General features: G+C 42.2%; 1 protein-coding gene across 1 annotated transcript in view; it reads right to left on the reverse strand.

Annotated features, from left to right (window-relative positions):
• The window catches only part of grin3a (glutamate receptor, ionotropic, N-methyl-D-aspartate 3A), a 49,389-nt gene extending 21,804 nt beyond the window's left edge, over positions 1-27,585 (reverse strand). Inside the window, exons 1-3 of the mRNA XM_044011766.1 lie at positions 26,516-27,585; positions 15,151-15,878; positions 907-1,576 (exon numbers count right to left, since the gene is read on the reverse strand). Coding sequence (XP_043867701.1) covers positions 907-1,576; positions 15,151-15,878; positions 26,516-27,265 — 2,148 coding nt within the window. The 5' untranslated portion in view covers positions 27,266-27,585. The remainder of the gene's footprint in view (positions 1-906; positions 1,577-15,150; positions 15,879-26,515) is intronic.
• Positions 27,586-27,859: the final 274 nt, after the last annotated feature.

Here is a 27,859-nt window from a genome sequence, read left to right on the forward strand (position 1 = left end):
TTTAAAATGATAATGAATGAATTCACATCCCAAATTTCAAGGTAACAAAAGTTTCAGATTCATCGTCCGAGATGCCAAGGATAAGCATTTGATTTTGGCTCAAACTGGATCAATATTTAGTTATTACACATCGTTAGTGTTGGCAGACATGGAGTCGCTGCTTATTCTTGATATATTGAATGCTCTTTACCTTGAAATTTGAATTGTGAATGTGTCCTTTTTAATTTAGGCACATTCAATTCATATTGTTATTTGAATACGTTAAAACTCTGAATTATTAACAATTATTTTCACAGTTTAAAATAAAAGTGACAATCAGATACGGAAATTTTAAAGAATATGAATCAAAAGACGCTGAAAATGCATCATTTCCATGCAAAAAAAACGTCAATGCTACAGATTTAAACTCATAGCTTCCATAGTTGCATATTAACACGAAAGCTACACTTTCTTTAACCTTTTCTCAATGGATAAAAATAAAAATAAAAATAAAACAGTTGATCAAAGCTAAACTGCACATGCACCTCGAGAGGAGAAGAGGAGAGAGAGGGATTACCATTATCACAATGCTGTCCAATATAATGCAAAGAGCTGGTAATAATTGCAGGGAAATCGTTGCCCCACAAAGCTGCACACACGTCTGTATCCCCCAAAATGAAGAATTACATTTGGTTCTCAACAACCATCTGATTTATTGTACAGAATAGGTCCCTATGCGGACATTTACCGTCTTGTCCTATGTATTAAGAAAGGGTTCACAGTAAAAAAACGATTTTTACACTGACTGACCATACCAAGTGGAAAGTGTTAAGGTGAGGTCAATGACAAAGCAGAGAGGGATTGACCAGAGAGGAGTAGGAGTAAGAAGAATCTGTATATAATGAGGAGAAAAATGGCAGCACTCACCAGAATCCCCAGGCTGGTGGAGAAGAAGGGCGAGGTGAAGTCGATGACTTGGCTCCTGGCCGAATTAATGCTAAAAGATGTCACCGCTAAGTGGGCAGCTCCGCTGAGCAAGTCCCCCACCAATCCTGTCCAGCGACCATTCTTGAACCCGCCGTATTTCCCATCGCCGACAATATAGAGGTCAAAGGTGAAGCCCATGTCCTCGGCCAGCTTCTCCAGCAGGTCGATGCAGTATCCGTAACAACACTTCTTCAAGTCAGTGGGAACAGATCCATTGTGTCCCGCAAGGTTCTGGAAAAGTCCTTTCAAAACGGACGTTTCATTAGTGAGCGGATCGAGGCACAGCTGGCCCGCGGGACACAGTCCGTCCCCGTCCACATCTCGGGTGAAGACAAATGGGTGCTCCACGAGTGTCACCACCCGCATGTGCAGCCTGGCGGATCGGCGCCAGTCGCCGCCGCTTCCAGAACCTGAATGGTTTGGCCAGGCCCTTTGGTCCATCAGAACTTTGCCCCTGCGCCAGCGTCCCAGGCGGGTCCAGGTTGGCTGGCCTAGAGGGTCCAGCTGGAGCGACCAGATGTAATGATGCGCCTCTGAGATGATGTTCTGGCTGTGGCTCTCTGTGGATATGAAGCCGCTGTGGCCTTCAAATGATGTGTTGGACAGAAATCTGGGGATTGATGGGGAAAGAAAGGGAGAGGATTTAGAGGAGAAAGAAGACAAGTATGTCGTTATGTTTCACAAAAAACAAAGAGCAAAAAATTATCTTTTGAGACCATATTATCTTTAGAAATTTGGGGTCCAGATCTACAGGGCCCTTGCGAACTTCAATCTATTTAGCATCACATATCAGAAAGGATGTCCTTCATTATTTTCCGTACATAGTGAGCTTCAGTTTCAAAATGCTAATTGCACGTACTGCCTGGTTTGTCCATTTTGCTTGCCGTAGAAACATGCTAGAACAAGATAACAGCCTGCATAAACCAAGGCCCTTGCTTAAACTACTCATAAAAAGGCTTATTTCCAAGGCTATGAAGACCACATTTTTATTTTAAGGCTTTATACTCTTATATAAACAGGAAGTATACCCAGTTTCTGCCAATAAACCCTCTGTGTTACACACTGGAACTTTAAGCAACACGTTGCCCACCATGTATTAGTACAGGCGATCCTGTTTGTAAAATAAATCAAAAAGTCTATCGTTAAGACCAAAACATGTGGTGGAATTTAACATTCACACACTTCGGTCTCATTTCTCTACAGAGAGAAAAGACATTTGACCAATATCTGAAATAACTGCACGATGACCCTCAGTGTGTCACCCATTCTCACGTTTGATGCTAACACCTGATCCCTCGCTTCAATCCTCGTGTTTTTCACTTCCTGACAAAGATTTCCAATCTGTGTCCATACACAAGATTCATGTTTGACACTGAACATGTCTTTCACATCCATGGTCCTCTGCTGCTGCTGCTGCTGCAGCTGCTGCTGCTGATGACGGTTTTGAGTCAAGATTGTTCTGTGACAGACACTACTCAAGCCACAGGAAGGTCTGTTATGTCCACTATTGTGGACTGAGTTTAAAAAGTTGGATGTAACGGTTCGTGCTCGTGCTTCAAATGCGGTTGAAAAACAGCGAGGTGAAGGTTGTGGTTGTGTAAAAAAATGAAAGGTCACTGCTGATGGGAGTGGAGCAGCTGCACACGTTCTAGCCGGGAGATAAAGCGGTGGACCATGGTGACCTGTGCCTGTCCTTGTGTGCACAGACATTTAGTGGAGAAGAGAATTCACACTAAGTGAAAGAGACAAGAGGAAGAAATGTGTCCACGTGTTCTGGTTAAGACTGAAGCAGGATCAGTGACTGCAACTAAAACACTACACAACGTAAATATGGCTGAAAGGGAAACTACACGCTTGATAGTTTGTACTTGCAGTTTATTGGTAGGAGTCTTTTTTTTTTTTAATGAAGTTACATTTTATTTTATACAGTTTTTTTATCTTCTTTGTGCTCTCACAAAGCCTTGCTTTGTTTCTCTGTTTAACACAAGCGGAGAGTTTATGAGACTCATTTTAACTCAGTGCAAACAAATTATGGAAATATGCAGCAGCTTAAGAAAGTTCACTCTTGGCTTCTTCTTTGTCTTCTGCTTTCTTTTTGAATTAGCCAATAATAAAAATAAATAGATCACCTTTTCCGGGCCACACGGTGGTGTAGTGGTTAGCACTCTCTCCTTGCAGCGAGAAGACCCGGGTTCGAGGAACAAGGGCCTTTCTGCATGGAGTTTGCATGTTCTCCCCGTGTGTGCGTGGGTTCTCTCCGGGTTCTCCGGCTTCCTCCCACAGTCCAAAAACATGCAATGTGGGGATTAGGTAAATTGGACACTCTAAATTGACCATAGGAGTGAGTGTGAGAGTGAATGGTTGTTTGTCTCTATCTGTGTGTGGCCCTGCGATGGACTGGCGAACTGTCCAGGGTGTACCCCGCCTATCGCCCGATGAAGCTGAGATTGGCACAGCACCCCCCGCGACCCTCTGGTGGAGGATAAAGCCGTTAGATGATGACTGACTGACAGATCACCTTTTCCAGACATAGTTTTAAACATTGGTATGTGTGTGTGTGTGTGTGTGTGTGTGTGTGTGTGTGTGTGTCTGATTCGGTATCTGGCACTGAGACAGGCAGTAGCACGGCTCAATGACAGAGATGGTGTGATTACTGGAGCGTGGTCAGTCTTATTCTACTTCTTTCACTTTTACACACACAAACACACAATTTGTGCATCATTCAAAGTGACGACCTTCATAGACCTAATGCATTCCCTAGTCCCTTATTCTAACCTTAACCATCATAACTAAATGCTTAACCCTAACCTTAAAACCAGTTCTTAACCCTGAAAAAGCAATGATTGGACTAACCCTTTAATGACGGACTAACCCCAGCCCTCTAACCCCTAACCCTAACTTTTACCCAGACCTTAACCTAAACCCAATTCTAACCCTCACCCTAAAACCACATCTTAACCCTGAAAAAGCCCTTTAAAGATATGAGGACGAACCCTCGTCCTCTCACCTCTATCCCTGGGGGTAGCCTACCCTACCCTAATCTAGATTTTTGATTATCAGTGATGGAGTTTCTGGAGTCAGTGATGAGTTAAGTTGAAAAGCTTTGTTGAGGACAGCTCAGATCTGAGGAGAACTTAGACGATGCCAAACATGAACAAGGAGATGTTAACGGTTGGGCATCCTCTGTCATTATGCCTGTGAATCTCAGAATAGAGGTATATCTGTAGTTTGGAGGAGAGACTTCAGTTCAAGAAGTCTGGCACCTTCCTGTGCTGATACCTCGAGTCAACTTTGGGGAGGACTGCGTAGTCGAGTTATCGGTGCTTTGCCCCAGTGAAGTTAAAGCCCACATAGACCGGAAGCTCCAATTAACGCTGCATTTGTGTGTGTATCTGCGTCATTACCTCGTTTATGAAACCCTAAAGTTTCAGAACAAACAGTTCAGCCACTGCTGAGAAAATAGTGTTGTATTGTTTTCCTGGGCTCTGCGAAGCGGATCGGCACTTCCTTAATTTGATGTCGTCATCAAAAATCCTCACCACTCCTCTCACCACCGTAGCTCCTCCTGGTGCGGGCACTAGTCCGGGCACATCCGGTTGCGTACATTCAACCGCAGAAGAAGAACTACTCTCGTTGTAGCTGCTGAGATGCAGAGCATCCACCGTGCCAGAGGGGGAGCTGTGTATCTGAGAGCTGGCCTATCTATTACGTCACTTCCAGGTGCCCTGCCAATCACAGGACAGTGGGAAAGCTCTCGTTGGCTGGCCAATCACAACACAGTCCACATTCTAGGGGTGTGGTTTTGGTCTGAAACAGCGCGGCTGACGAGAGCGTCAGTGAGGAGATATTTTGATCGGCTCGTCTGCAGCGATTAGGAGGTTTTTAACCATGTAAACAAGTTAATATATGTAAGTAGACCTCCATAACTAACATATATGTGTGATACAAGCATTCTATGTCACCTTTAAGTTCAACAAAGATATAATGAGGAACACTCTGTAGACAAATGATGGGTGCTGGTGTTACAGCGAGACCTTTGTGATCTGCCAGTTTCTGAATAATACATTTCTCTCTTACAACCTTTACCCTGACCCTAACCCCTTTAAAAATGTGAGGACCAGCCAAAATGTCCTCACTTTCCCAAAATCCATGACGGCTACACTGGTCCTGACAAGGTTGGTGTTTAAGGCAGAAAAGGTAACAAATCCTCTAGTACACAAACACACATACCACTGGTATTGAGAAAAGGAACACATAATGGACAGAGAGAGAGAGATATTTCATATCCTGATTGAACTTGCATATCCTGTTGACAGCGCACACTGAAGAGGCCATTGTGCGCAATGGCTTTGTCAACATGATCAGTCAAGACGTTTCCGTGTGTTTGACCCGTGAAATCTGAAGTGTAGAGATGAATAGCTGAGGTTTATCGTATTTATTTTTTGAAGTGGAGTCGTACGAGTCGTACTTATGTTTTCGTCTGCTGCGGGAAATCTCTGAATCTCTGAAAGACGGCTTCTTTTCACTCAAAGGTCTAATAAACACCACTGTTTCTGGACCACAACAAGGAGGAGGCGGCGCGGTGGTGCAGTGGTTACAGCATGGATGGTACACAAGTTGGATAAACTGAGCTTATGTGCTGTTTTTCTATGACAACGCAGGGTTCTAGCCAGGATTTAATTTTAGCGTAATGGAGAGGGAGCGCAGTACCAAGCGGGGGGTTGGTGCAGAGATTTTACTTTAAGATGAAATGTGGCCATTCTAAGGGAACCCAAAGGGGAGCAGTGTTATTTTTACACCATATATTCTTTAATGGGTAATTTTTATACCTTATATCTTTTAAAGAGTGGCTGAACTTGTTTACACTGGTGAAATTCATACACTTCAGCAAACGGCATTCCAGGCGGCCGGCCTTCTGAATATGGTAGAAGGCCGGCTAATCATGCTAACGTCGTGATTAGTTCTTGGAGTCTTTGGGCCCGCACGCGGCATTGTATTTCGGCCATCTCGATTCTGTCTCAAAACAACGTTTTTCACATTTGATCTGGTGTTATTACACAAGTGAATACAGTCAAAATACTCTTACACTGATTGATGTAATTAGCCTAACGTCCTCAATTTTGCGCTACCATGCACTAGCTAACACCCTGCTAAGGGACAATTTTAGACTTCATGGAGCAATAAAGTGAAAAGCCAGTGTGAATTTAAGTGCTGCTACGACACTCAGGTATAGTAAGGGTTTACTGTGCGTCTCCCTTTAGTCTGGCAGACACAGTACTGATAAAAGAAATATGATTTTTGAGTTCAATCATGGATAAAATGTACAAAAATACAGTGTATATATACATAAATACAGGAGAGGAGAGCAATTTAAGTGCCACATTGCAGCAACAGTGAGGGAAATGGTGTGGAAACTTTATCGATCAGAACATTTCTTCATTATATTGAGTGTAATGAGTAACTCCGCAGTGACGCTGAAGTTTTGTTGTTTCTAAAGATTCTGTATGGCGTTGTTGAGGTGACGTTAACTTTAGTTTGAGCTCATTTTTTTATTTCACCGAGCAAATATCGTTATGCAAAATCACATTTTTGAACAGACTGGCCCCCTCTAACCCAAAATAAATAAAAAGGCTATAGATGTTGAATAGATGAATAGATTTTTTTTTGAATAACAAAAAGTTCCAGGTACCAGAGCAGGTGCTGAGTTTGCTGCAGCGTCTCCTGCATTTCAAGTAAATAAAAGGAAACTTTGAGCTTTAATCGATTTACATAATGCTTCATGATTAATGTCTTCCATTAAGAAATGTTTATATAAAATATAAAATAATGCTTTAGGCTGGAAATCAATATTTGGGTTAATCTCAGTGATTGAAAACAACGCTAACTTAATTTTATGTTTGTGTGTTTTTTTCTTTTTAGTCTTATGCGTCACCTAAAAAAGATTTTGAGGAGAAAGAACCATCTGGATTTTACTGTATGTTCCCCATTAATAACTTAATAAAATGAATAAAAAGGAGAATTCCAAATTTTACAAAGTTTGCAGAGTATTGAAACCACATTGCATGTTGATTTAAAGTATGAAATATCTTGTTTTTAACACAGAACCATTTAATAATACGCAAATTCTTATTTTCTTTTTTCTTGCGGTGTATAAGCCAGAGGCATTCCTCCTTGTTAAAGCCAGTCTCTCCCTGCAGCGAACAAAATGTGTTTTACTTACATTGGTTGAGGGAATATAAGCTGCAGTGGGGGGACATTTATTATATAGCTATCTTCCATCTTCATAGCTCAGCTGGCTGGCACATTCAGGGGAAATGTACTTGGCACTGGAAGGCAAGCATCACTTTTGAAATGATTTTTATCAAGAAGGACGGTCTGGTGAGGGGGGGTACGGTTAAAAGAAAAAGAAAAAGAAAAAAGAAAAGAAAGAATAACCTGAAATGTGTCCAGGCTGTATCTTATCTGTTGTTACAGGACTGTACTTTATCTGTTTGTGTGCATTTCTAAGGCTTATACAGTAGTTAATCTTCCTCTGCTTCTTCTATGTGTTTTGGTTTTAATCTTTTGCTGACTCAGGGCTTCTTCCCTCAGCTTCTCAGTGTGATGACCAATCATTGCCTCCAGTACGTACTGTAGACGATACACACCCTATAACTGTCCAGCAGGTCACTTCACAGGTGACTGACTTATATCTGTCCCACAGTAGAGGACTTTTCAAATCTGACCGACTTTAAAAACATGGGAGACCACAGACGCAACCAACGACTTTCTCGACGTTTTAATCCTGAGAAAACCCAGATTAGACGATCCAGTCACGACGCAGGAGGCGTGGAGGAGATTCCAGGGATTTGCGATCTCACAGAAACTCGCATGATTTAACGGGTCTTCAGAATGTAGCTGTTTGTGTGTGTGTGCAATGTTTTTGTCCTGAGAAACGCTAACAAATTGTGGTTGAAGTCATGGCTGGGAATGAATCAACTTGTTCTTGTACAAGTTACGGCCCCCACCCCCCAAAAAAGGCGGCTCACCACTTAATATCATGATTTTAAACACAATACCATGTTTGCTAGCAGTATTTTTCATAATAGTAATAATAAGACATGTAGTTGCAATTATCACAGTATTAATGTATTGCCTATAACATTTAATGACATTATTAATGTAGAAATCTGGCCAATTATCTTCTAGGGTTCGACAGGGTTAAGGGCACCAGTGTGTGCAGTGCCGTCTGCGACTTTGTTTGGATAAGAAAAGCAAGATATATCGATACTAATCTATCTAAAAAGACAATGTTCAGGTTTAACTTTGCCACACATACCAACAGGATATATATGATGGAAAAGTGGCTAAAATAAACCTAGGATCTGATCTTTTTCGAGAGGAGAAGATAGGACAAAGAAGAAAATAACAATCCACAGAAGCAACATTGTTATTTGGTTTATTGTGAGCGACTCTGAGAAACCACATCCCAGCGCACTCGCTGTAAAACCTGCAACACCTTCAGGCAAAAACAAACCAATATAGTTTATCCAGTATAAAGTAATGAGGATTGTCCTGACCTTTAACGTTGGAGAAACCAAACATCGACTGCATTAAACACATGGCACAACTTTGAGGAGCTGACTCCTCCAGACAGCACTCAGCTGTCCACTTAGACTTGTCTCTCACTGGATTCATGTTCGGGAACAGACCTTTTTTCCCCCACATGTTTTTACCATGGTCAGTTTTTAAAGGAAATCTGACAAACTCTCTTATGACCATCAAGATGACCATGCCTCCTGGCTTCATCTTGATTTTATGGCTGTAGAATTGTCAAAAAATGCTTAGTGAGTGAGTGCTTTCACTTGTGTGACGTGCCGGTGAATCTCGTCCGTGATTGGGCGGTCGTTGCGCGGAAGTCCTGAGGTTCTATGGTAATGGGCACAAAGCTCGACTTCTCTGCTTTCCGGAATCCATCCATTTTCTACTGCTTTATCCTCCACATTCGGGTCACAGAGGGTGCTGTGCCAATCTCAGCTTTTGCTAGATATCACAAACGGTCTAGGAGTTGCGATAATGAGAAGTACGCCTGCCAAATCCGGTTGGCAATGACAGGATGGTAACAGAAGGGTTAAACATCCACATTGAGCCTCATTAGATCATAAAACGTCAGCCCTTTATCTATCCTGACTTGTCATTTTAGGTCAAAATTTCATGATAATGAGTAAAAAGCCAATTTAATTGTATTTTATTTAAAACCCTGTCTTTTATAAAGTGCAGACAGTGTTGTGCAGGGAGCTCACTGACTGAATTAGGACCAATTTAGGCCCATTACACTGGATATACGAATGTCTAACGGCACATTTGTCATTTTAAGTGGAGCCAGTGACACGACAACAAAACAAGCTGATGCTGATTGTTTTTCTCTGCTCTGCGTTTGCCACCGACTGAGTTCTGCTAATGAGCGAATCATACGCACAGTATTCCAGTTCAGTAAACATCGCCCAACTCCAGTCAACCCCCACAGCCATTTAATCATCAGTGTCACTGTTGAAGTCCCACATCTGACACCTGCTGTCTGGTTTTATCACATCGCCCGGAGCAGGACATCTGTATAAACACATCTGGCCAAGTGTTTGTGTATTTTTCTTCTTCTTTGACTTCACACTGATCCTTGTACAGTTGTCATGACGACTGCAGAAATTGGTGAAAATTCTTGTGCAGCAGGTCCACACATTAGGCTGTGATTTGTCCCGTTACGGCACAGATTGGGCCGAGACGGGACTGGACTGGACGGGAGGATTATTTGTGTTGCCAAAAAACAAAATTCATAGATTGAAGGATTTACATTAATGTCTGTTATATTATTCAAATGAGTGCACATAATACTGATGAAGCTCCACACGAATCTCTCAAGTTACAAACTTGTTTGTTTTCTATTCATTAATATGTGCATAAAATTTTTATTGAAAATGTGAAATATTGCCTGTATTTTCACTATTGATTGTTTGCACCACGCTGTCTCATCAGGTTTTGTACTTTTGTTAGATACTTCGCCAAGCCCTTGTCTTTTGCTAGTAGTTTTTTTCTCAAAAAATAGTGTTTATTTTTTTTTATTTGTTAGCTTTAGTCCTTGTCTGTTGCTAGTAGTCTTTCCCTTGAAAGAGTGTTTTTTTGCTTGTTAGCTTTAGCCCTTGTCTTTTGCTAGTAGTTTTTTTCTCGAAAAATAGTGGGTTTTTTGTTTGTTAGCTTTAGCCCTTGTCTGTTTCTAGTAGTCTTTCCCCGAAAGAGTGTTTTTGTTTGTTTCTAGCTCTTATTTTTTGCTAGTAGTTTTTCTCTCATATGAGTGTTTTTTTTGTTTTGTGTTTGTTAGCTTTAGCCCTTGTTTTTCGCTAGTAGTTTTTCCCCTGAAAGAGGTTTTTTTTGTTTGTTAGCTTTGTCTCATGTCATGAAATTGGGTCCAAGCCCTTGCTCAGTTGTGACCTTAAACAGTTGACCACTGAGAATATAGATGTACTGTTTTTTCTATTGTAAAATTGTAAATAAGGAAACCTCATTATCATAATTAACTGAGAGTATGTCTGTCTTGTATAAGAGCACAAGAGAAGATTTTCCAGGAAATGCACTCTATTTATTTCCTTTTTTGTCCACCAACCATGTTTATTTAACTAGGAAAAAGTCAGTCATCACCTACCGCTTTATCCTCCACCAGAGGGTCGGGGGGGTTGCTGTGCCAATCTCAGCTACATTGGGCGATAGGCGGGGTACACCCTGGACAGTTCGCCAGTCCATCGCAGGGCCACACACAGATAGAGACAAACAACCATTCACTCTCACACTCACTCCTATGGTCAATTTAGAGTGTCCAATTTACCTAATCCCCACATTGCATGTTTTTGGACTGTGGGAGGAAGCCGGAGAACCCGGAGAGAACCCACGCACACACGGGGAGAACATGCAAACTCCATGCAGAAAGGCCCTTGTTCCAACTCGAACCCGGGTCTTCTCGCTGCAAGGCGAGAGTGCTAACCACTACACCGCCGTGTGGCTCTAGGAAAAAGTACCATTAAAAATTAAAAACCTCTTTTTCTAGTGAAACCAGACCAAGGCAGGACGCAGCACAAAAAATAAGGTAGAATGATGGACATATGTGTATTGTTAACACTGTCCTGAGTCTGGATTTTTAATATCCTGCTGTCATCGTAGTATATGTCACATTTCTTTCGTGTGCCAGCGCTGAAACTGGTTTGGCATTTCACTGTTGGTTTCCTCAACGCCTCACCTGACATAATCCCCCACTGATACACTCGTCTGGTGACAAACACCTCCATCCATCATTAGATTCTTGCCCTTCGCGACTGCTTGATTGCTTGACCGGGTAACTGTGCTGTGACCATAACTCCATAATAATCATGCCATAAATTCCTTGAAGGGGTTTCATTGTGCAGCTTGGGAACTGAACGGCCACCGCCTCTTGGCTGCTCATCTGTCACATGCTTTCTGGCTCCGACACGTTTGTGGTGACAGCACTCCGCTCCAGGTCGGCTCATCCACCAAACACCTGATACCACAGTTCCTGGGCCTGAGGTATAAAAAAAAAACAACCAAATACCAAAGCAGCTGAGGGAATCTAAAATGAGTGGAAATGACAGGATTGTTTAGTACGATGAAGTTCAGTGAATTTGAAAGATGTGAGACACAGGATAACTGCCAAGTGTGGGCCGCAGCCCCACTGGACCAAATTTATTGAATATTGGGCCTCTTTCAATGTTTGCTTTTATGTTGTGCTACATTCTTGTAAATTGGGGTTGAGCCTTTAAAGTATTTCATATTTATTTAAGGACATCAAACCTCTTAAGTTTGGAAAGCCCTGTATTATCCATCCATCAGTTATCTACCACTTTGTCCGCCACATGAGGGTCGCTGGTGCCAATCCCAGCTGACATAGAGCAAAAGGCGAAGTTCACCCAGCACACATTGTCTATTCAGTTAGTCTTGTAATGTAGTTGGTAATGTAGAAAATGTAGTTTTTATTGCATTGCACAGTTACTACACAGTGTGAGACGTTTAATTAAAAAATGTATGCTAGTAGTCATAGATGAGTCCTGAAATCAACCTAGTTTGTCTTGTCCAAAACTTATGGAAATCTTTAGTTTTTATTGCATCTTTAAAATGAACAATTCATTCGATTTAAAAAGTGCCAATGTGGGAAATTTAACTTGAAATTTTTAAAACTGTACAGTAAAAATGTCTGATTTCCAGTGTTCTAGTAGTCATAGATGTCCAGAACAGAAACTAGTCAGTCCTGTCCAGAACTTATTAAATGACTTTGTTTTTGTTGTATCAAAAAGTTGAGAATTTTTTTCGACCAAAACAAACTTAAACTGTATAGTAACTAACTGCATGTTTTTGGACATGGGAAGAAACTGGAGAACCCGGAGAAAACCCACAGTTTCAAGGTTACTCTATTGTTGTATTGGTCTTTTATGTGACCAACCATCCAATAACATAACTAACAGTACTTATTACCGAGTAATACTGAGCAACACTGAACCTAAAAGCCTCACTACCTCCCTCAAAAATGTCTCGACCAGAAGAGAACTTAAGCTAAGCTTTGCTATCGCTCTCTCTGGTCCTATCTTTAATTTTGGAGTTGGATAATTAACGTATATACAGTACTGCCTTTATGATCAGTAAAGTGCAGCGTAAAACCTGGCAACCAGATTTAATTACTTATTCAAGTAACTATTTTAAAGTTCTGACACCAGACCAATTTACAGCTGAGAAGGTCAACAAGCTCCCAAACTTCAAATCAAATTGAATTCATTGTGACTCCATCGAGAGTCTGCAACGGGGAATTCCATTAAATATACAACCTTGACGTTCAGTAACTACAAACACAACAGGCAGAACAGTAGAGGTCACAGCGGCTCCAAGCTCAGGGTTGGTTTATTGATGATATTTGTAATTGCAGTGTGAAATAAAAAAAAATCTTCGTGGTAATTGTGTGTTTCTTCTTCTTTTGTTGCTCTGTGGCAGCGGCGCTGTGGTGCCATGGCAATTTGCTGCTAAGGGGTGGAGAATTTGGAATCAATATATATTTTAACTCGCTCTTCTAGTGCTCAATCACTAACGCACACTACCAGCAAACCCACGGTAATGCACATTTAAGGTGGTTCCCAATGGACGATAAACCCACCCGTCCCCAAAATAACACACACTCTACTGAACCTCCTGACAAACTTTTAGTCAGCTCAATTTTTTGTCTGTTTTCAAGTAGATTTATATCAAATCTAACTCCGTCGCCCACAGAACCAACCGAGCACACACAGACCCATGGGTCTGAAGTTCTGTTGTTGGAGAAATCAGTCAAATGACTAGAGAGAGGTAACCACAAACATGCACACAACAACACAAGCAGCAGCAGCAGCAGCAGCAGCAGCAGCAGAAGAGAGATGAAACCACAGAGATAAAAATAGGAAGCTGCAATATTTAAATGTAAAAATCAACACTTCAGAGACAAAACAACTCCAGAATAAAGAGAATCAACTTCCAAGAGGGAAAAACATCCCAATAAACATATGATGAATGAGTCATTATGTTCAAAAAATAATAATTTTTGGATTAAACGTTGTCTTATATTTTAAATACATACTGTTTTGGCCTGAAGGTATTAATGTGTGGGACGGAAGAAGAAGCCAAAACATTGGTTTTACTTTAAGGATTCGAGGTGACACCATTTTTCTGACCGGATAGATAATAACGCTGACACATTAATAACGTTATCATATTTCAGAGAAAGAAATTAAGCGTTTTAGACTTTTGTGGAACAAAAACGTTAACGGTTAATTAATGACGATAACAAATCTGTTTCAGTTATTCCTCTGATCTTTATAACCTGGAGAGAAATGTGGAAATTGAGGAAAAAAAAAGCAGAATTACTCAGTGTCTCTTTCTGTCCCCGGAGATAGAGACTTATGAGACATTTTACAAAAATCGCTTAAGAAGGCGTGATACGACTCTGTCTCTTCAGCTATAGTCTTCCACATACTGCTATCTAATACAGATTTACCTGAGCTGAGCATATGCGATTTTTTTCCTAATCCTCCGTTTTGAATTACACCCAATTTCCAATCTCGTGAAACTAAACCTGCTCAGGTAAATCCTCTGCCTCTGCAGGGTCAACGAGAAACCTCCTTACAAACCTGGCAAAAAGATCCAAGTGTCAAGTGTGTTTTTCCATTCCGCAATCGCCGCAACACTGAGCAGAGACTAATCAACATTCCATAAGCAGCTTAAGATGAAAGTGAGAAAGAGTGTAAACACAATCAGAAATCGTCCATCGGCGTCGCTGAGCTTCAAATAATTCACTTCCTGCGATGATTGTTCTGCTGATTCAGGCGTTCTGAGGAGAATCCCAGTCGGGAAAGGTCAAACTCTGATTGTAATGCAGCGGTGTGTGTGATCACACTCTCTCTCTCTCTCTCTCTCTCTCTCTCTCTCTCTCTCTATAACTGCAGATTACAGCGCTGAGGCTCAATGCAAATCATCACACACAGTAACTTTTTATCGCCACAGTTATTGCATGTATATACTGTACTATACAATTTTTTGTGCTTTCATATGCTTTTGAAAGCTGGAGCATAATATACAACTGAAGAACACGGACATCCTTGGGAGGAGTAAGTCCAACGTTTGGATCTTTTAAGCCAAGTTAACACCAAAGCCTCAAAATGTCCGCTTGTCAATTTTTCCAGAATAATTTTCAATATCTGGCAGTTGTTTACTATTTACTGCTAACATGCAGTAAATATGAACACCAGATTTTGAATTAAATTTTAAATTTACAGCATAACATTTGTTTGAGTTTTTGTCTCAATGTGCAAAAACAGGCCAAACAAATGGAAATTACATGGAAATGTACAGATGTTTTTTTCCAACTCTTTCCTCCTTATTCTCCAGCTTCCTGAAACAGCGTGAGTGAAATTACCGTAATAACCACACATTGACGTGCAACTTCTCAGCTTTCAGACACTGTTGGAACAAACCGTGGCGTAATTGCAGCGATGCAAAGTGCGCTTGCTCAAACGTGTCAAGTAGATATTTGTCTTGGAAGACGTACAAGAATTATACGTCATGTCTTGCTGTTGCAGAAACAATCCATGTACAGTACAGTTTAGAAACATAAGGTACTTGATTCCTTACCTTGACAGATATTCCGCGGAGCTCCCGTTGTTCTCCTGCACGTCCATACAGTTGGTCGTCCCCGGTATGAGAGCCAAGGCGGGGTTCTCCAGGGCAGCACTGCCCACCGCCCGCGCCACCAGCTGCAGGGAGTCGTGCACGTAGTTATCCTGAGTCGGCGACCCCATCACCCCGTGGGCCAGAAGCCCCAGGGGCAACCCTTCTGTTCTTAGCTCCACCACATTCTGACTGTCCCCCAAAACCCAGTGAAACTCTGGAAGCGTCATCCGAGTGGCGAGCGTCCACAGCCGGCGCACCTGCCGTATATCGCACCCAAATGTCACCACCCCTGTCGTGGTCGACGGTTCTCTCAGGGCCTCCAGCTGCCGCATTATAACTTCCTGCTGGTCTAACTTTGTGGGGGACGAGGCAGCAGCGGAGGAAAAGTTGGGCAGAGGTGACGATAAAGACAAATCCTCCTCTCCCGTCGCGACACCAGACGCCAACCCGGGGGATGACGGTGAAGATGGAGACGGCGATAAAGTGGAAGCGGCGGTTGTTAGGTTGACGAGAGTTCCCAGGTGGAAGCGGGTGTTGTTCTTGATGAGGAAGAGGAAGTGGCTAATGTCCCATTCCTGGCAGAGCAGGACACTGATGTCCCACCAGCCATTCATCATCAGTAGGGAGCTGAGGAGACGGGACGGCAGGGCCTCCACGCTCTGCATCGCCATTTGGAAGTGGAGCGGATTCTGCAAGGGGAGATAGCATCGGGAGGATGTGATGGAAGATATCAGGGTGTGTGTGTGTGTGTAACGTTTAAACCGAGGAATGTGAGGTGATTGTAAAAGATAAATTCAAGAGGTAAACAAGGATTAGTGTACAAGGTGAGAGGGTGAGGAAGATTAAAGAGAATACAGAGGAAGTGGAGGGGGTTTGAAGATAAAGAACAAGGAGCGGGGGAATGGTGAAGACGAGTTGAAGCAGGGGGATAGATAACAAATAAACAAGGGATCGCCGAGGTAATGGAAATGTGAAGGAGTGATAAATAAGAGGTGATGGGGAGGGTTGGTCCGGGTCATTTGGATTTCATAAAGGGCAGAAAATAGTGGGTGGGTTTGGGATAAATGGCAGGTTTTGCAAGAACGAGAGAATTGATGTGCAAAAGTGGTGCAAGATCGAATGATAATAACGGGAAGGAGAGATGAGTGGGGGAGGAAGTGGCGAGGCAATGTAAAGGAAGAGGAGGGACGCGACGGGATGCGAGCAGTGAGATGAAAAGATGTAGTCGAGCGGAGAAGAGATTTGGAAGAGAGAGGAAGGAAAATGGGCAATGGTTATAAATCCCAGAGTGGAATTATTTACATCTTTGAATTCAATTTGAATACAAACACAGTCTGCTGGACATAATGGATTTCTGCCCTCACTTACCTGCTCCCATGAATATCATTATTCACATCAGAGTGTGTGTGTGTGCACTTTTTATTTGTGCTTCCGCTGCTTCTGTTTTAGCCGAAAAGCCGAGGATACACAACAGGGTCTCATTTCAGAAGGGTCTTTTCACACTTTGGCTTCAAGGCCTTGACTCAATATGATTCAACAACCATGGAGTTTTAAAGGCTTTTCAACTTTTTAACTCATCGCTCTCTTCAGACGTTTTCAACTTTCATAAGAAATCCTGGAAGAGAAGAGGACGCGCCATTTATAAACTGAGTTGAGCCTTCGATGTAGAAGAAGTCAACGATTTGATAAAAAATCTCTGGTGGTATTTATTTATGAGTGAGTCAGATTGAGTTGCTTCAGGCTAAAAACTATCATTTTTTGCTGACGGAGCATTTTTTTTACTGGTGTTTGCAGCCATCATTCTCTCCCATCATGCCCAGCACATTTACACGACATCAGAAATTGCCAAATTATTGTGTTCGTCTGACAAAAAAGCAGGACTTTTAAAATACATGTTAGTGTGACTGAACTTGTAATACATTGAATTTGTCAAAATTGGACTAACACACCCAACTCGTACTGTTGGAAGATGATTTGATTGATTGTTTCTTTAATGACCACACAGCCAAGCCGGTGGAGTTTGTTCTTATTACCGGTAAGTGCTACGACCGAAGAGCTGGGTCTTCAAGCGCTTCTTAAAGATGGACAAGGACACACCAGTTCTGGTATAGCGCTCGGTCCAAAAGAGTCTGGATTGTCTTGTGCGGGGTGTTGGCACCGCCAGGCAACGATCCTTTGATGGTCGCAGTAGTCGAGGGGTAACATAAGCCCTTTAGGAGAGTTTTTAAAGTGGGATGTTCTGGAGGCAATTGTCCTGTCGTGCCTTCCAGAGGGCAGTAGCTGTAATGCGTGGGGTCTAAAAAGATTTTGCGGGCCCTGTTCAATGTCCGTTTGTAGAGTGTAGCTCTATTACGGCTCTATTCTTGATGCTCTGCTAATGTTTCGCTGTCATTTCCAGGAGAGTATGTCAAGGCTAAACTGCCAAACTGCTTTGAACGGTGGCTGCGTAGAAGTGGAGCAGAAGATGAGACCTTACTCTAAACTTCTTGGGCTGTCTGAGATGGAAGAGTCTTTGCTGTGCTTTCTCCGACACATGTGGTCTGTGTTTGTTTTCTATTTCAGGTCATTACTAATGCGGGTTCCAAGGAATTTGAACGTGTCAGTCATGGAGATACAGGTGTTTTGAGGGATGACAATGAGTTTGTTTGTTTCTGATGTTGAGGTGGAGATCAGTGTCTATGCACCAAAGTCACTGCTTGGACTTTCTCTTTCATTGTTCGTGATGAAGCCTATAATGTACTGTATATGTTTCACTGGACCCAAACTAGCTGGCAGTTTCTGCACTTGTTTGACCCAGAACTAACAAAAGAATGAGATGACATTGAGAAAAACATGGTGAAATAAAGATCGATTAGGAGACAGTGTTTATGCTCTGTTAGCTTAAAGAATTTTAATATTTTGAAGTTAATGGATATATGGTTGTTTTGATCAAACTCCTAACAAGGTGAAAGGGAGCACATCGCTAACCTAGTGTAGCGGAGTCGTCCAGTAATAAGTCAATTTCCAGCCACTGAGGACAAACACTGCACGACATAATGTGATGAACATAACCTAAAAGCTTTATGCACAGACTTGAGCAGCAAGACGTGGGACCAGTGGTGCACCAGCAGAGTCACAGTGAGCCGAGGAAGATCAGAGCAGATGTTCATCAAAGCTGACGGTTATTCCATTCAAAGCTACAGATGAATTCATTCAAGCTGCGTGAGCTGAGGGTTCTGCTTCAGTGTAACTTGACACAACTGAACTTGACACAACAACATCCCAGTCTCTCCTGGTTATCAATCACTTATTCACTGGACTCACACAAACACACAAACACACACACAAACGTGTGTGTTTACAGTGGTCGTAGTGAGGACCGCTAACCTTGAACACCTAACCCTCAATAAGTCCTGTAACTAAGTGCTTTTGCCCATTTTTCCCAGAATAACTCCCAATATCTACATTTTAACTATTTAAAATGAAGAAAAAGTTTTATTTAGAAAAACAACATTGCAGTTTGCAGTCACACACACACAGTTTGCGTTTGTCTTTGGCCAGAAAATGAGCTCTTGCCTTTGCAGCAAGAAGACACTGGTTCAAGCCCTGGTCAGAACAAGGGTCTTTCTGCATGGAGTTTGCATGTTCTCCCCGCGTGTGCATGGGCTTTCTCCAGGTTCTCCAGTTTCCTCCCACAGTCCAAAAACATGCAATATGGAGATTAGGTAAGTTGGACACTCTAAATCAGGGGTTTCCAACAAGTAGTTTGCGAGCTACCAGTAGCTCCCAGTCCCCTTCCAAGTAGCTCGTCAAAGGTTTCAGTAATTGAACATAAACGTGCTTACATTTTTATCCAATCCCCCACATTCAAGCTTGTGCAGTTTGGTTGGGTTGAAATGAGCTATGAGAATAATGTTAAAAACAACACGAGTAGTTCTCGGCCATTTTCATTTTGTCAAAGCAGCTTTCAGAAGAAAAACGGTTGGAGACTCTTGCTCTAAATTGACCGTAGGTGTGAGAGTGGTTGTTTGTCTGTATGTGTCCCTGCAATGGACTGGCGATCTGTCCAGGGTGTGACCCCGCCCATCGCCCTATGTCAGCTGAGATTGGCACAGCTCCTCCCACGACCCTCCTGTGGAGGATAACGTGGTAGAAAATGAAGACTATGTACAGGTGTTTTCCTGTTCTCTCCTCTCTGGTGATACAGACGCTGATTCTTCCTGAAAACAGCGCAAGTGAAATTACCGTAATAACAATACGTTGGCTTTGACGTGCAACTTCTCAGCTTCCGAAAACCATCAGATTTTTTAACGCTAGCACAAACTGTTGCATAACTACAGCGATGCATAGTGCGCTTGCGCAAACGTGTCAAAGGGTGTTAAAGGGTTAACCATCACAACTTAATAAGCCCCTCAAAAAGCCATTTTAAGGGGTAACAGAACGTGAGGACCAGCCAAAGACACATAAACACACAGACATACACACCCACACACACACACACACACACAGTGAGAGAAAAAGCCCTTAAAACTGTTGTTAATTGACTTAACAACTTGCACATAAGCTTTGCAATGAAGGTGTATTAGATTAGATCCATTGGTTCTTGTTATTCATCCCATCGTTCACTCGATCCAATGGGCTCTCCAAATAAGACTCTTGTTATTCAGCTGCTTACTGCATATATACATATATATATATATATATATATATATATATATATATATATATATATATATATATATCGCCTGATGTAGCTGAGATTGGCACAGCACCCCCCGTGACCCTCTGGTGGAGGATAACGCGGTAGATGACTGACATACTGTACATATATACACACATGTATGTATGTATGTACGTACCTACATATACACACATTATATATATATATATTTATATGTATATATATACATTTATACATATATGTAAATATATATATATATATATATATATATATATATATATATATATATATATATATATATATATGTATATACATATCGATTCTAATGGCAAACAAAAGGGCCAACAATAGCAATATAAAGCTTTTTAATTCATGTTCCCAGGAGAATTCTGTCCATGGGGCATCACACGCTCACCGTCAATCACCCTCTCGGTAAATTGCAGTTGTTATTTTTTCTCTCACTTCAGCTCAGATCACCAGATTCTTTCCCACGTAAATAAACCAAAAAAGAACATTGCAGATGTCCGTTGTGTTTCGTAAAGACGGGGTTCATTTGTTTCCCAAGAACACTGTTGTCACTGTTGTGCTCTCCTGTTCATCATTCTTCCACCCCCCCAATGTACATATTTGCTGTGAGTTTGATCCAGAAAAAGTTGCAAGCCTTGCTGTATAAAAAGAAACCCAACAACTGCTGAGCTCGGCACAATCACGAGCCCAGTGGACAAATCAAGTAAAGACGTAATAGCTTAGTTATTGGTCTTTTTCCCCTCAATCGTAGATTCATGTGACAGTTTCATATTTCTGATTAGCTCGTTCCACGATGAAGGAGCACATTTTTAGAGAATGAGAACGTAGTTCAAAAAGCAGTGAGACTTTGAAGAAGACCGAGTCTGATTTGTGATCATATTTTTTGGGAGGGAAACCCGAAGGCATCAATGGTTTGTCAGTCATGCAGATTGAAGCTGCTACTGTAGTATTTATGCTTAAACCTGTGAAAAACGCCATAGATTATTGTGCTCCTTTTTCTGTCCTGTGTGGCTGCAGATTATCGTACACCACGAGACGTTAGGTAGTTCACTTATGGAATTAGATTTGTGTCAATATTTTCAAACAACAACAACCATTTAAGAAGCAAATAAAATGTTGATTTAATCATTCAAAAATATTGTATCTTATAGTTTGAAAATACACTAGTTCTTCGCACTCCCTGATGTTTTTTTTGTTTGTGGGCGGGCCTTAGGAAGCTGCCTGCTGATTGGACTGAGTTTTGGAGGGACAGCTCAATGGACTGGAAGGTGTCGCAGGCTTGGATTTGCTGTCCGTCTGGAACTTGTTCCCCAGGTTTTCCCCCGCCGACAACCGACAAAATAATTGTAAGTACCTAATGTTTATAATCTGACAAACAATAGATATTTAAAATTATTTTATTTTCGCTACAAAACTGAGTAGCCAATCAGCAGGCAGCTTCCTTGCCCGCAATATTTTTGAGTCATTCAACCGATATTTTATTTGCTTTGTGAAAAGTGTTCTAATTCCAAATCTAATTCCATTCACCCAACCAACACATTTTCCACATTTAATCCAATTCTCGTGTTTATTCCCTGAAAAATTCAGAATTCTAGAACTCCTCAAAACTTGGTTTCAAATACTTGTCTCATTGCAGTCACTGTCCTCCATCGTCCAGTCAAGTCCAGTCAACTTTATTTCTACAGCACATTTAAAAACTGACTTTACAGATTTAAAAGCACAGCAACATAAAAGGTATAAAACATAAAAGCAATAAAAATGGAAGTAAAATAGTGACATAATAGAATACTAAAATGGTAAAAACTACATTACAGTGTCCGGGTTGACTGTTATTGTAGACAATAATAATGCTTTGTTTTTTATGTCTTTTAATTTATTTTAGTTGTTTTAGATGTATCTAATGGCCTCATGTGAGCTTCTGTGCCTTTTTATTTATTATTCTGTACAGCACTGCGGTTGTTTTAAAAGTGCTTTACAAATAAAGTTGGATTGGATTGAACCAGTCAAGTTTTCGCGCAGGTTCAAGCCGCGAAAAAATGCGATAATTTGTGTCGATACATACGCTTTCGTCTCTGTTTTTCCTATTTATTTTTAATGGGTTTTCTTTCGGTAAACATTTGAAACACGCTGCCGTAATTTACACAACCTGTTATTCTGCAGAACCGTATCATAACCGTTGATCTATGATTACAGGTTAAAAGCTGAGGAAACAATTACACCAATCTCATAATCTACAAAATTAATTATCCAGGATGTAATAAAAAAAAGGAAATTCAGGTTTATTTTATGATTCTTCGTGTGTTTTTATGAAGACCGTCCTTCACACAGTCGCACACTCTCATGTCTCGCCTCATGTTAGTTTTTTTTTAAGTGTAATCATTGTTCATTTTCATTAGTGCCGAGACACTGAATATGAATCAATTAAAACCACTTTGGCTGAGAGTGACTCAGGCTCACTTTTAAGTGCTGTCTGTGACACTGACACTTTCTCTTCCCTGAATGGTGGAAAAGTTTGGGACATATTTCTTTTTTTATACAAATTGTATTAATTTAAATTGGAGTGGTTGGAGATATTTGCCCGCACGCTCCAAGCTTTCGGTGGAGATTTCAAATTTTTTTCACCACTGAAAATGGGACACAATTCTATTTCCAAATTAAAGACCACATATCAAAGACAAGTGAACTCTTCCCCCAGAGTTTCGTCTTAGCTCCTGGTCGTTTATCTCCAATATTCTCTCACTATCCTTCCCCACATGCAGCTTTTAGTCCTGTTTCCTCTTAGTTAACCTTATCTGTTGGCCATTAAAGGTCCCCATTCTCGCGCAGCCTCATTATTCTGACACTTGCACACTCGCTGCTCCGTTATAATGTATTAGTTTTGACTGTGGTGGACTCTGTTTAACCTCGACAAGCTTTTAAACTCTGTCTGCATGAACGGGAGTTCACCCGAGGTCACGGAAATGAACATGAAGGAGATTATCTCATGACAAAGGCATTCACATTTCTGAAAAACAGTTTTTGGAGAAACACTTGGAACTTCTTCGCCTTATAGAAACCACACTGAGTCAGAGGGGAGTTAAGCCCTTTCCGCAAAATTCACACTCTTTTTTTCCTGCTGCCTGTTTAGTCGTTGCCCTTTCACCCGTTCATATATCAATCGTCCGCCAATTACTCACTCTCTGTGAGACGCTTTGTCTGCTACATCTGCATCCACGTATACCTGTCATTTCACTTCTCCAGAACCTGTTTGGTCTTCGGACACCTGCTGTTCCCTGGCAGCAAAATGCTTCCTTGTGCTCGGAGAGAGCAGGAAATGAGATATTACACACACACACACACACACACACACACACACACTAGCTTACTTGGTGGCATGTGTCCCAGAACCCTTCAGTCTAACTAATGGTTCTGATGTGTGTTTGTGTGAGTGTTGAAAGGAACAATGATGCTCTTTGCCCCACCCAAGACGCACACACACACACACACACACACAAACACACACACACACTCAGGTTTGTAAAGCTTCTCTTCTTGGGACATTGCATTGACTGCCATTCATTTGGACAGCCAACACACAGTGTTATGCCTAACTTTAACCATAATCAGTTATTGACTAACACTAACTCTTAACCTAAACCCTGACCTTTCCCAAAATCTAACCCTGAAACCAGGTCCCAAGTCCTAACCCTCAAAAAGTATCTTAAAGGTGTGAGAACCAGTCAAAATGTCCTCAAAACAATAGGTTTCAATCAAAATGTGTCCTCATAGCCCAGTGGTTCTCTATTATTTTCTGGCATGCCCCAGAGGACAGAAATGTTTTCACGCCCCCCACCGAATGGAAATACTATTGAGAACCTGATCATTTTTATTTATTTATCTGTATAAACCACTGTATGAGTTGTCCTGCCCTGTCTCTCATGAACCCCCACGACACCTCACTGTGCCCCCCCTGGGAGGCACTCCCCACTATTTGAGAAGTACTGTCATAGCCTACCACAGACACACACGTGCATACACACGCACTCACACACACACAAACACGTTTGCACAGCTAATCTTCTTAAGACATTGCATTGACCGCCATTCATTTGGACAGCAAACACAAAGCGTTATCCCAAACTTTAACCACAACCCTCTAACCCTACAATTCTAATCTTAACCCCAAAACTTAACTAGTGCCTGAGAAATGGGGGGTCCTGCCTCATTAGGACCAGGTTTTGGTCTACAAGCTAACCTCTACACAACTCTAACTCCAACCAAAGCCCCTTCCAAAGTTCTTAACCTTAAAGAAAGCCCTTTAAAAATGTGAAGACCAGTGAAAATGTCCTCAAAAGGGGGTTTGGATTAAAATATGTCCTCACAGACTGCCACACACACACAAACTAACATACACACACAGATATGCCATAACTACCCTGTGATTGCCATCAAATTTAAGTGGTTGCACTAAATCAGTGTGTGTGTGTGCGCACACTTGTGAAACACACACACTCAAACACAAATGCACCCACTGGGAGTTTTCCCCACATAATAATTATTGATGAATCAGCTCAGTGATTAATTCACCGTGTTTACACTTCTTCTGATGCTCCCTCCCTCCTTCTCTCTCTCTCTCTCTCTCTCTCTCTCCCTCTCTCTCTCTCTTCCTGTCCAGCTGTAAACTGATAATCCTCTCCAGTGTTTGTGAGAGTCAGACTCACTGGTGTCCAGGATAATCCCGTCTCCTGTCACATACCAAAAGTGATGTTCTTTAAACATGAAAGTTAACCAAACTGTTGCATTTTTCTATGTAAATCGTATCGTCATGGCTTTCTATGGAAGCTACATATTACCACTCTGCTGCTGAGCCAAACACCATGTGACACACACTCTGTTCAGCCAGTTATTCAGAGCTATATCTATGTCCTCTTTTGTCCAAATGGATGCTTTTACCGTGGGTTCTTTGTTAATCACAAGGACCATGGTTTAAAAAAAGTCCCTGTGACTTCATGTTCGTTGCCAAGTGCAGAGGAAAGACATAGCCTTGTGTAGTTAAATCTCTGAGGAATTCATATGTGGAGCGGGGAGAAAATGATAGATGTCATCAGGTGCTGTGTCATACCGTGTATGAGTGACAGCGTCTAAAGTGGCTTCTCTGCAAAAGACACAAGAGCAAGAGCTGTGTACAGGAGCCACTCTTAACCTTGCCTCAGTGAAAGACGAGGAAATCCTCTTTCATCCTTCTCTGCATGCGTGGTGTGCAAACGGACAGTCGGCTTTTACTCTCCATGGTCCTGGTTTTAATGCTGTTTTTTCAAATACAGGTATATATAGTATGAGAGTCAAGAACAGCATGTGTCACACACAGGAGCCTTGACTGCACACTGAGCCAATACAGTGGCATAGGTTTCAGCACCATGGACAGAGCCCCATTGTTGTGTTGGATTTAATGCAAAAAATCTTGAACTTTTAACATGTGGCACACTTTTTCTCTGCTGCAGGAGACAACGTTTCAGTGCCATGGTGTTCTGTCCTTTGTCTTGTTTGTAATGCTTTATATTTACAAATCTGGATTTTCACAATCTCTTCATAATACAGCACCATGGACAGAGTCGGCTTTTACTCTCTCTATGGTCCTGGTTTAAGGCTGTTTTCAAAGGTGTATATATACACAGTGTGAGACAATCAAGAACAGCATGTGTCACACTTCGATTGCACACATAGCCAATACAGTAGCATAGGTTTCAGCACCATGGACAGAGCCTCCATGGTGTGGAATTTAATGCAACATAGAAAGAATTTTAATATGTTCTACACATCCTGTATAGTGCCATGATTGCTGCAGGAGACAATGTTTCAGTACCATGGCGTTCTGTCCTTGATGTAATACTTTATATTTTTATACATGTTTCACAATACTTAATGATGCAGATTTCAGCACCATGGACAGAGTCTGTATGTGATTTAATGACGTATACTGTAACATGTGTGACGTGTTAACATATTCATCTTCATAGAGACTGTTTGGCAAACAGGAGACTACACTTCAGCACCATGGATAGAGTCTGTTTGTGGTCTCTTTCCATGGTCCTGAATTGAATGGTGTAAAACAATGAGAGAAACATCAGATTGTGAGGACAAAGACATGTCCCTCCCTCTCTCCTGCAGCTGCTGTCTCAGATGTAGGACACTGATAAGGCCTTAATCCACTTGGACTGGTTGGTTCTGCTCAGATCTTTGGACTGAGTTGACCGTGTACAATCTATTGGTTTGTTGTGGCTGATTACCCTTCACCTTACCCCTCACTTTTTAAATATGCTGTAGAACCTATTTATCCTCCAGTTTGCATCAAAACTCAAAAGATGTGTAGTTTGTCCAAAATGGTGGCCTCCATAGAGCTGACCCTGCTCATTCTGGGGTGTAATGACAGCAGTTCACTCAATCCAAAAATGGTCTAACAGTTGATAAAATCAGGTTAAATGTAATTATTTTATCTTCAATTTCTGTCAAAAAATATTACACACTAAATCTAGATCGCCCTGAGTCCTGCTTTCATTGGTTTCGTTTGGTCTTGATTCACTTGTTAGGTAACACCTGTAGGTTACGTCAGTTAGAGAGCAAAACAATAGGTGCAACTTTTTTTATTATTATTGTTGTTACCTCACTTTGGCGCGTAAACTCCCTCTGCACCAGACTAACGACTGGCACACGAAGCGCCAGAGAGACGAAATCCGACTTGACAAACTCGTCCCGGTTCCGTGGAAAGGCGATCATGGCGGAAACCCCCTGCACCACCACGGTGTGACACACGCTCTCCAAGAAGGACAGCGGGTCCTCATCCTCGGGGCTGTCCGTGTCTGAGGAGAAGGAAAACGCGGGCAGTTCTCCGAGTCCCGATCCCACAGCCATGACCAGCTCCAAAGACAAATTGTAGGGTAGTAATCCGGCCCGGTTCAGAGCCTCGACAGCGAGCAGAACCGAGTCCCGGGGCGCAAACACCCGGGTCTCCTTTGAGAGGTTCTCCTCCCGCTGCCGTGCTTGGCTCTTACTCCTGTTGGCTCCCCGCTGGTTCTGAGTGGAGCCTCTAGTCCTGAGGCTCCCGTATCCAAACGCACTGGCACTTAATTTTACCTGCTTTTCCAACTTCGCCCTCCGCTCCCCACTCCCCGTCAATCCTCCATCGCTCTCCCGGTCCTCAGAGCCGGCAGACAACAAGCGAGGCTGAACATGCAAAGCCCCGACCCGAACCGTGTGGCCGATTCTTTTCAGCACCTGGCACGGCTGCGGGTGAGAGTGAGCGCGCGGCGGGAGGAAGATGAGAGCGCACATTAGTAAACATAAGGACAGCGGAATCCCAGAGACTGCACGAGCTGTCGGCCCATTCATCATCGTCATCACCACCGTCTTCATCGTCTCCGCTCCACAGCTGCGCCGAATGCGCCGTCAATCCGCAGACCGGCCGAACACCGTGGCCGCTCCGCAGGTCCCCCTCCTGGCGCCCCACGTGTGGCCCTGGTGCGCCGCTCAAAGCAGCTCCAGGTCCAGCTCCTCGCGGCAAAGTTGTGCTTTTCTCCGCGGACACAGACAACAGGCTGCCGAGGCGCGAGATCAGGCACGAGCCGCGCACAAGGAAACAATGATCCCCAAAAGTGCTGTTTTTCATCATTCAAGCATTTTCATAACTGAACAGATCAACAGGATTCAGGAGGTGAAAATATGTGCCCATATTCCAGTGGCAGAAGAAAAAAAAAAAGAACATGAAGCACAGTGTGCAAAACCAGAAGAGGAGAGAAAAAAAACAGGTAAATGCGCATTAAACACATTCCATAACAGTGAAATCCCCCGCTGGAAACATCTTTCGGCTTGGAAGGAAAATTATCCCATTATCATCCAGAGGTCACGAGGCAAAACAACATCACTTCATCGCGGTGTTTACGTTTAAAAATACATCATTTTTTCCTCCTTGCGAAACACCATAGCAGAAGCTCTCCAGAGCGCGCGCGC

This window comes from Solea senegalensis, linkage group LG21 (assembly GCF_019176455.1).
Source record: "Solea senegalensis isolate Sse05_10M linkage group LG21, IFAPA_SoseM_1, whole genome shotgun sequence".
NCBI lineage: Eukaryota > Metazoa > Chordata > Actinopteri > Pleuronectiformes > Soleidae > Solea > Solea senegalensis.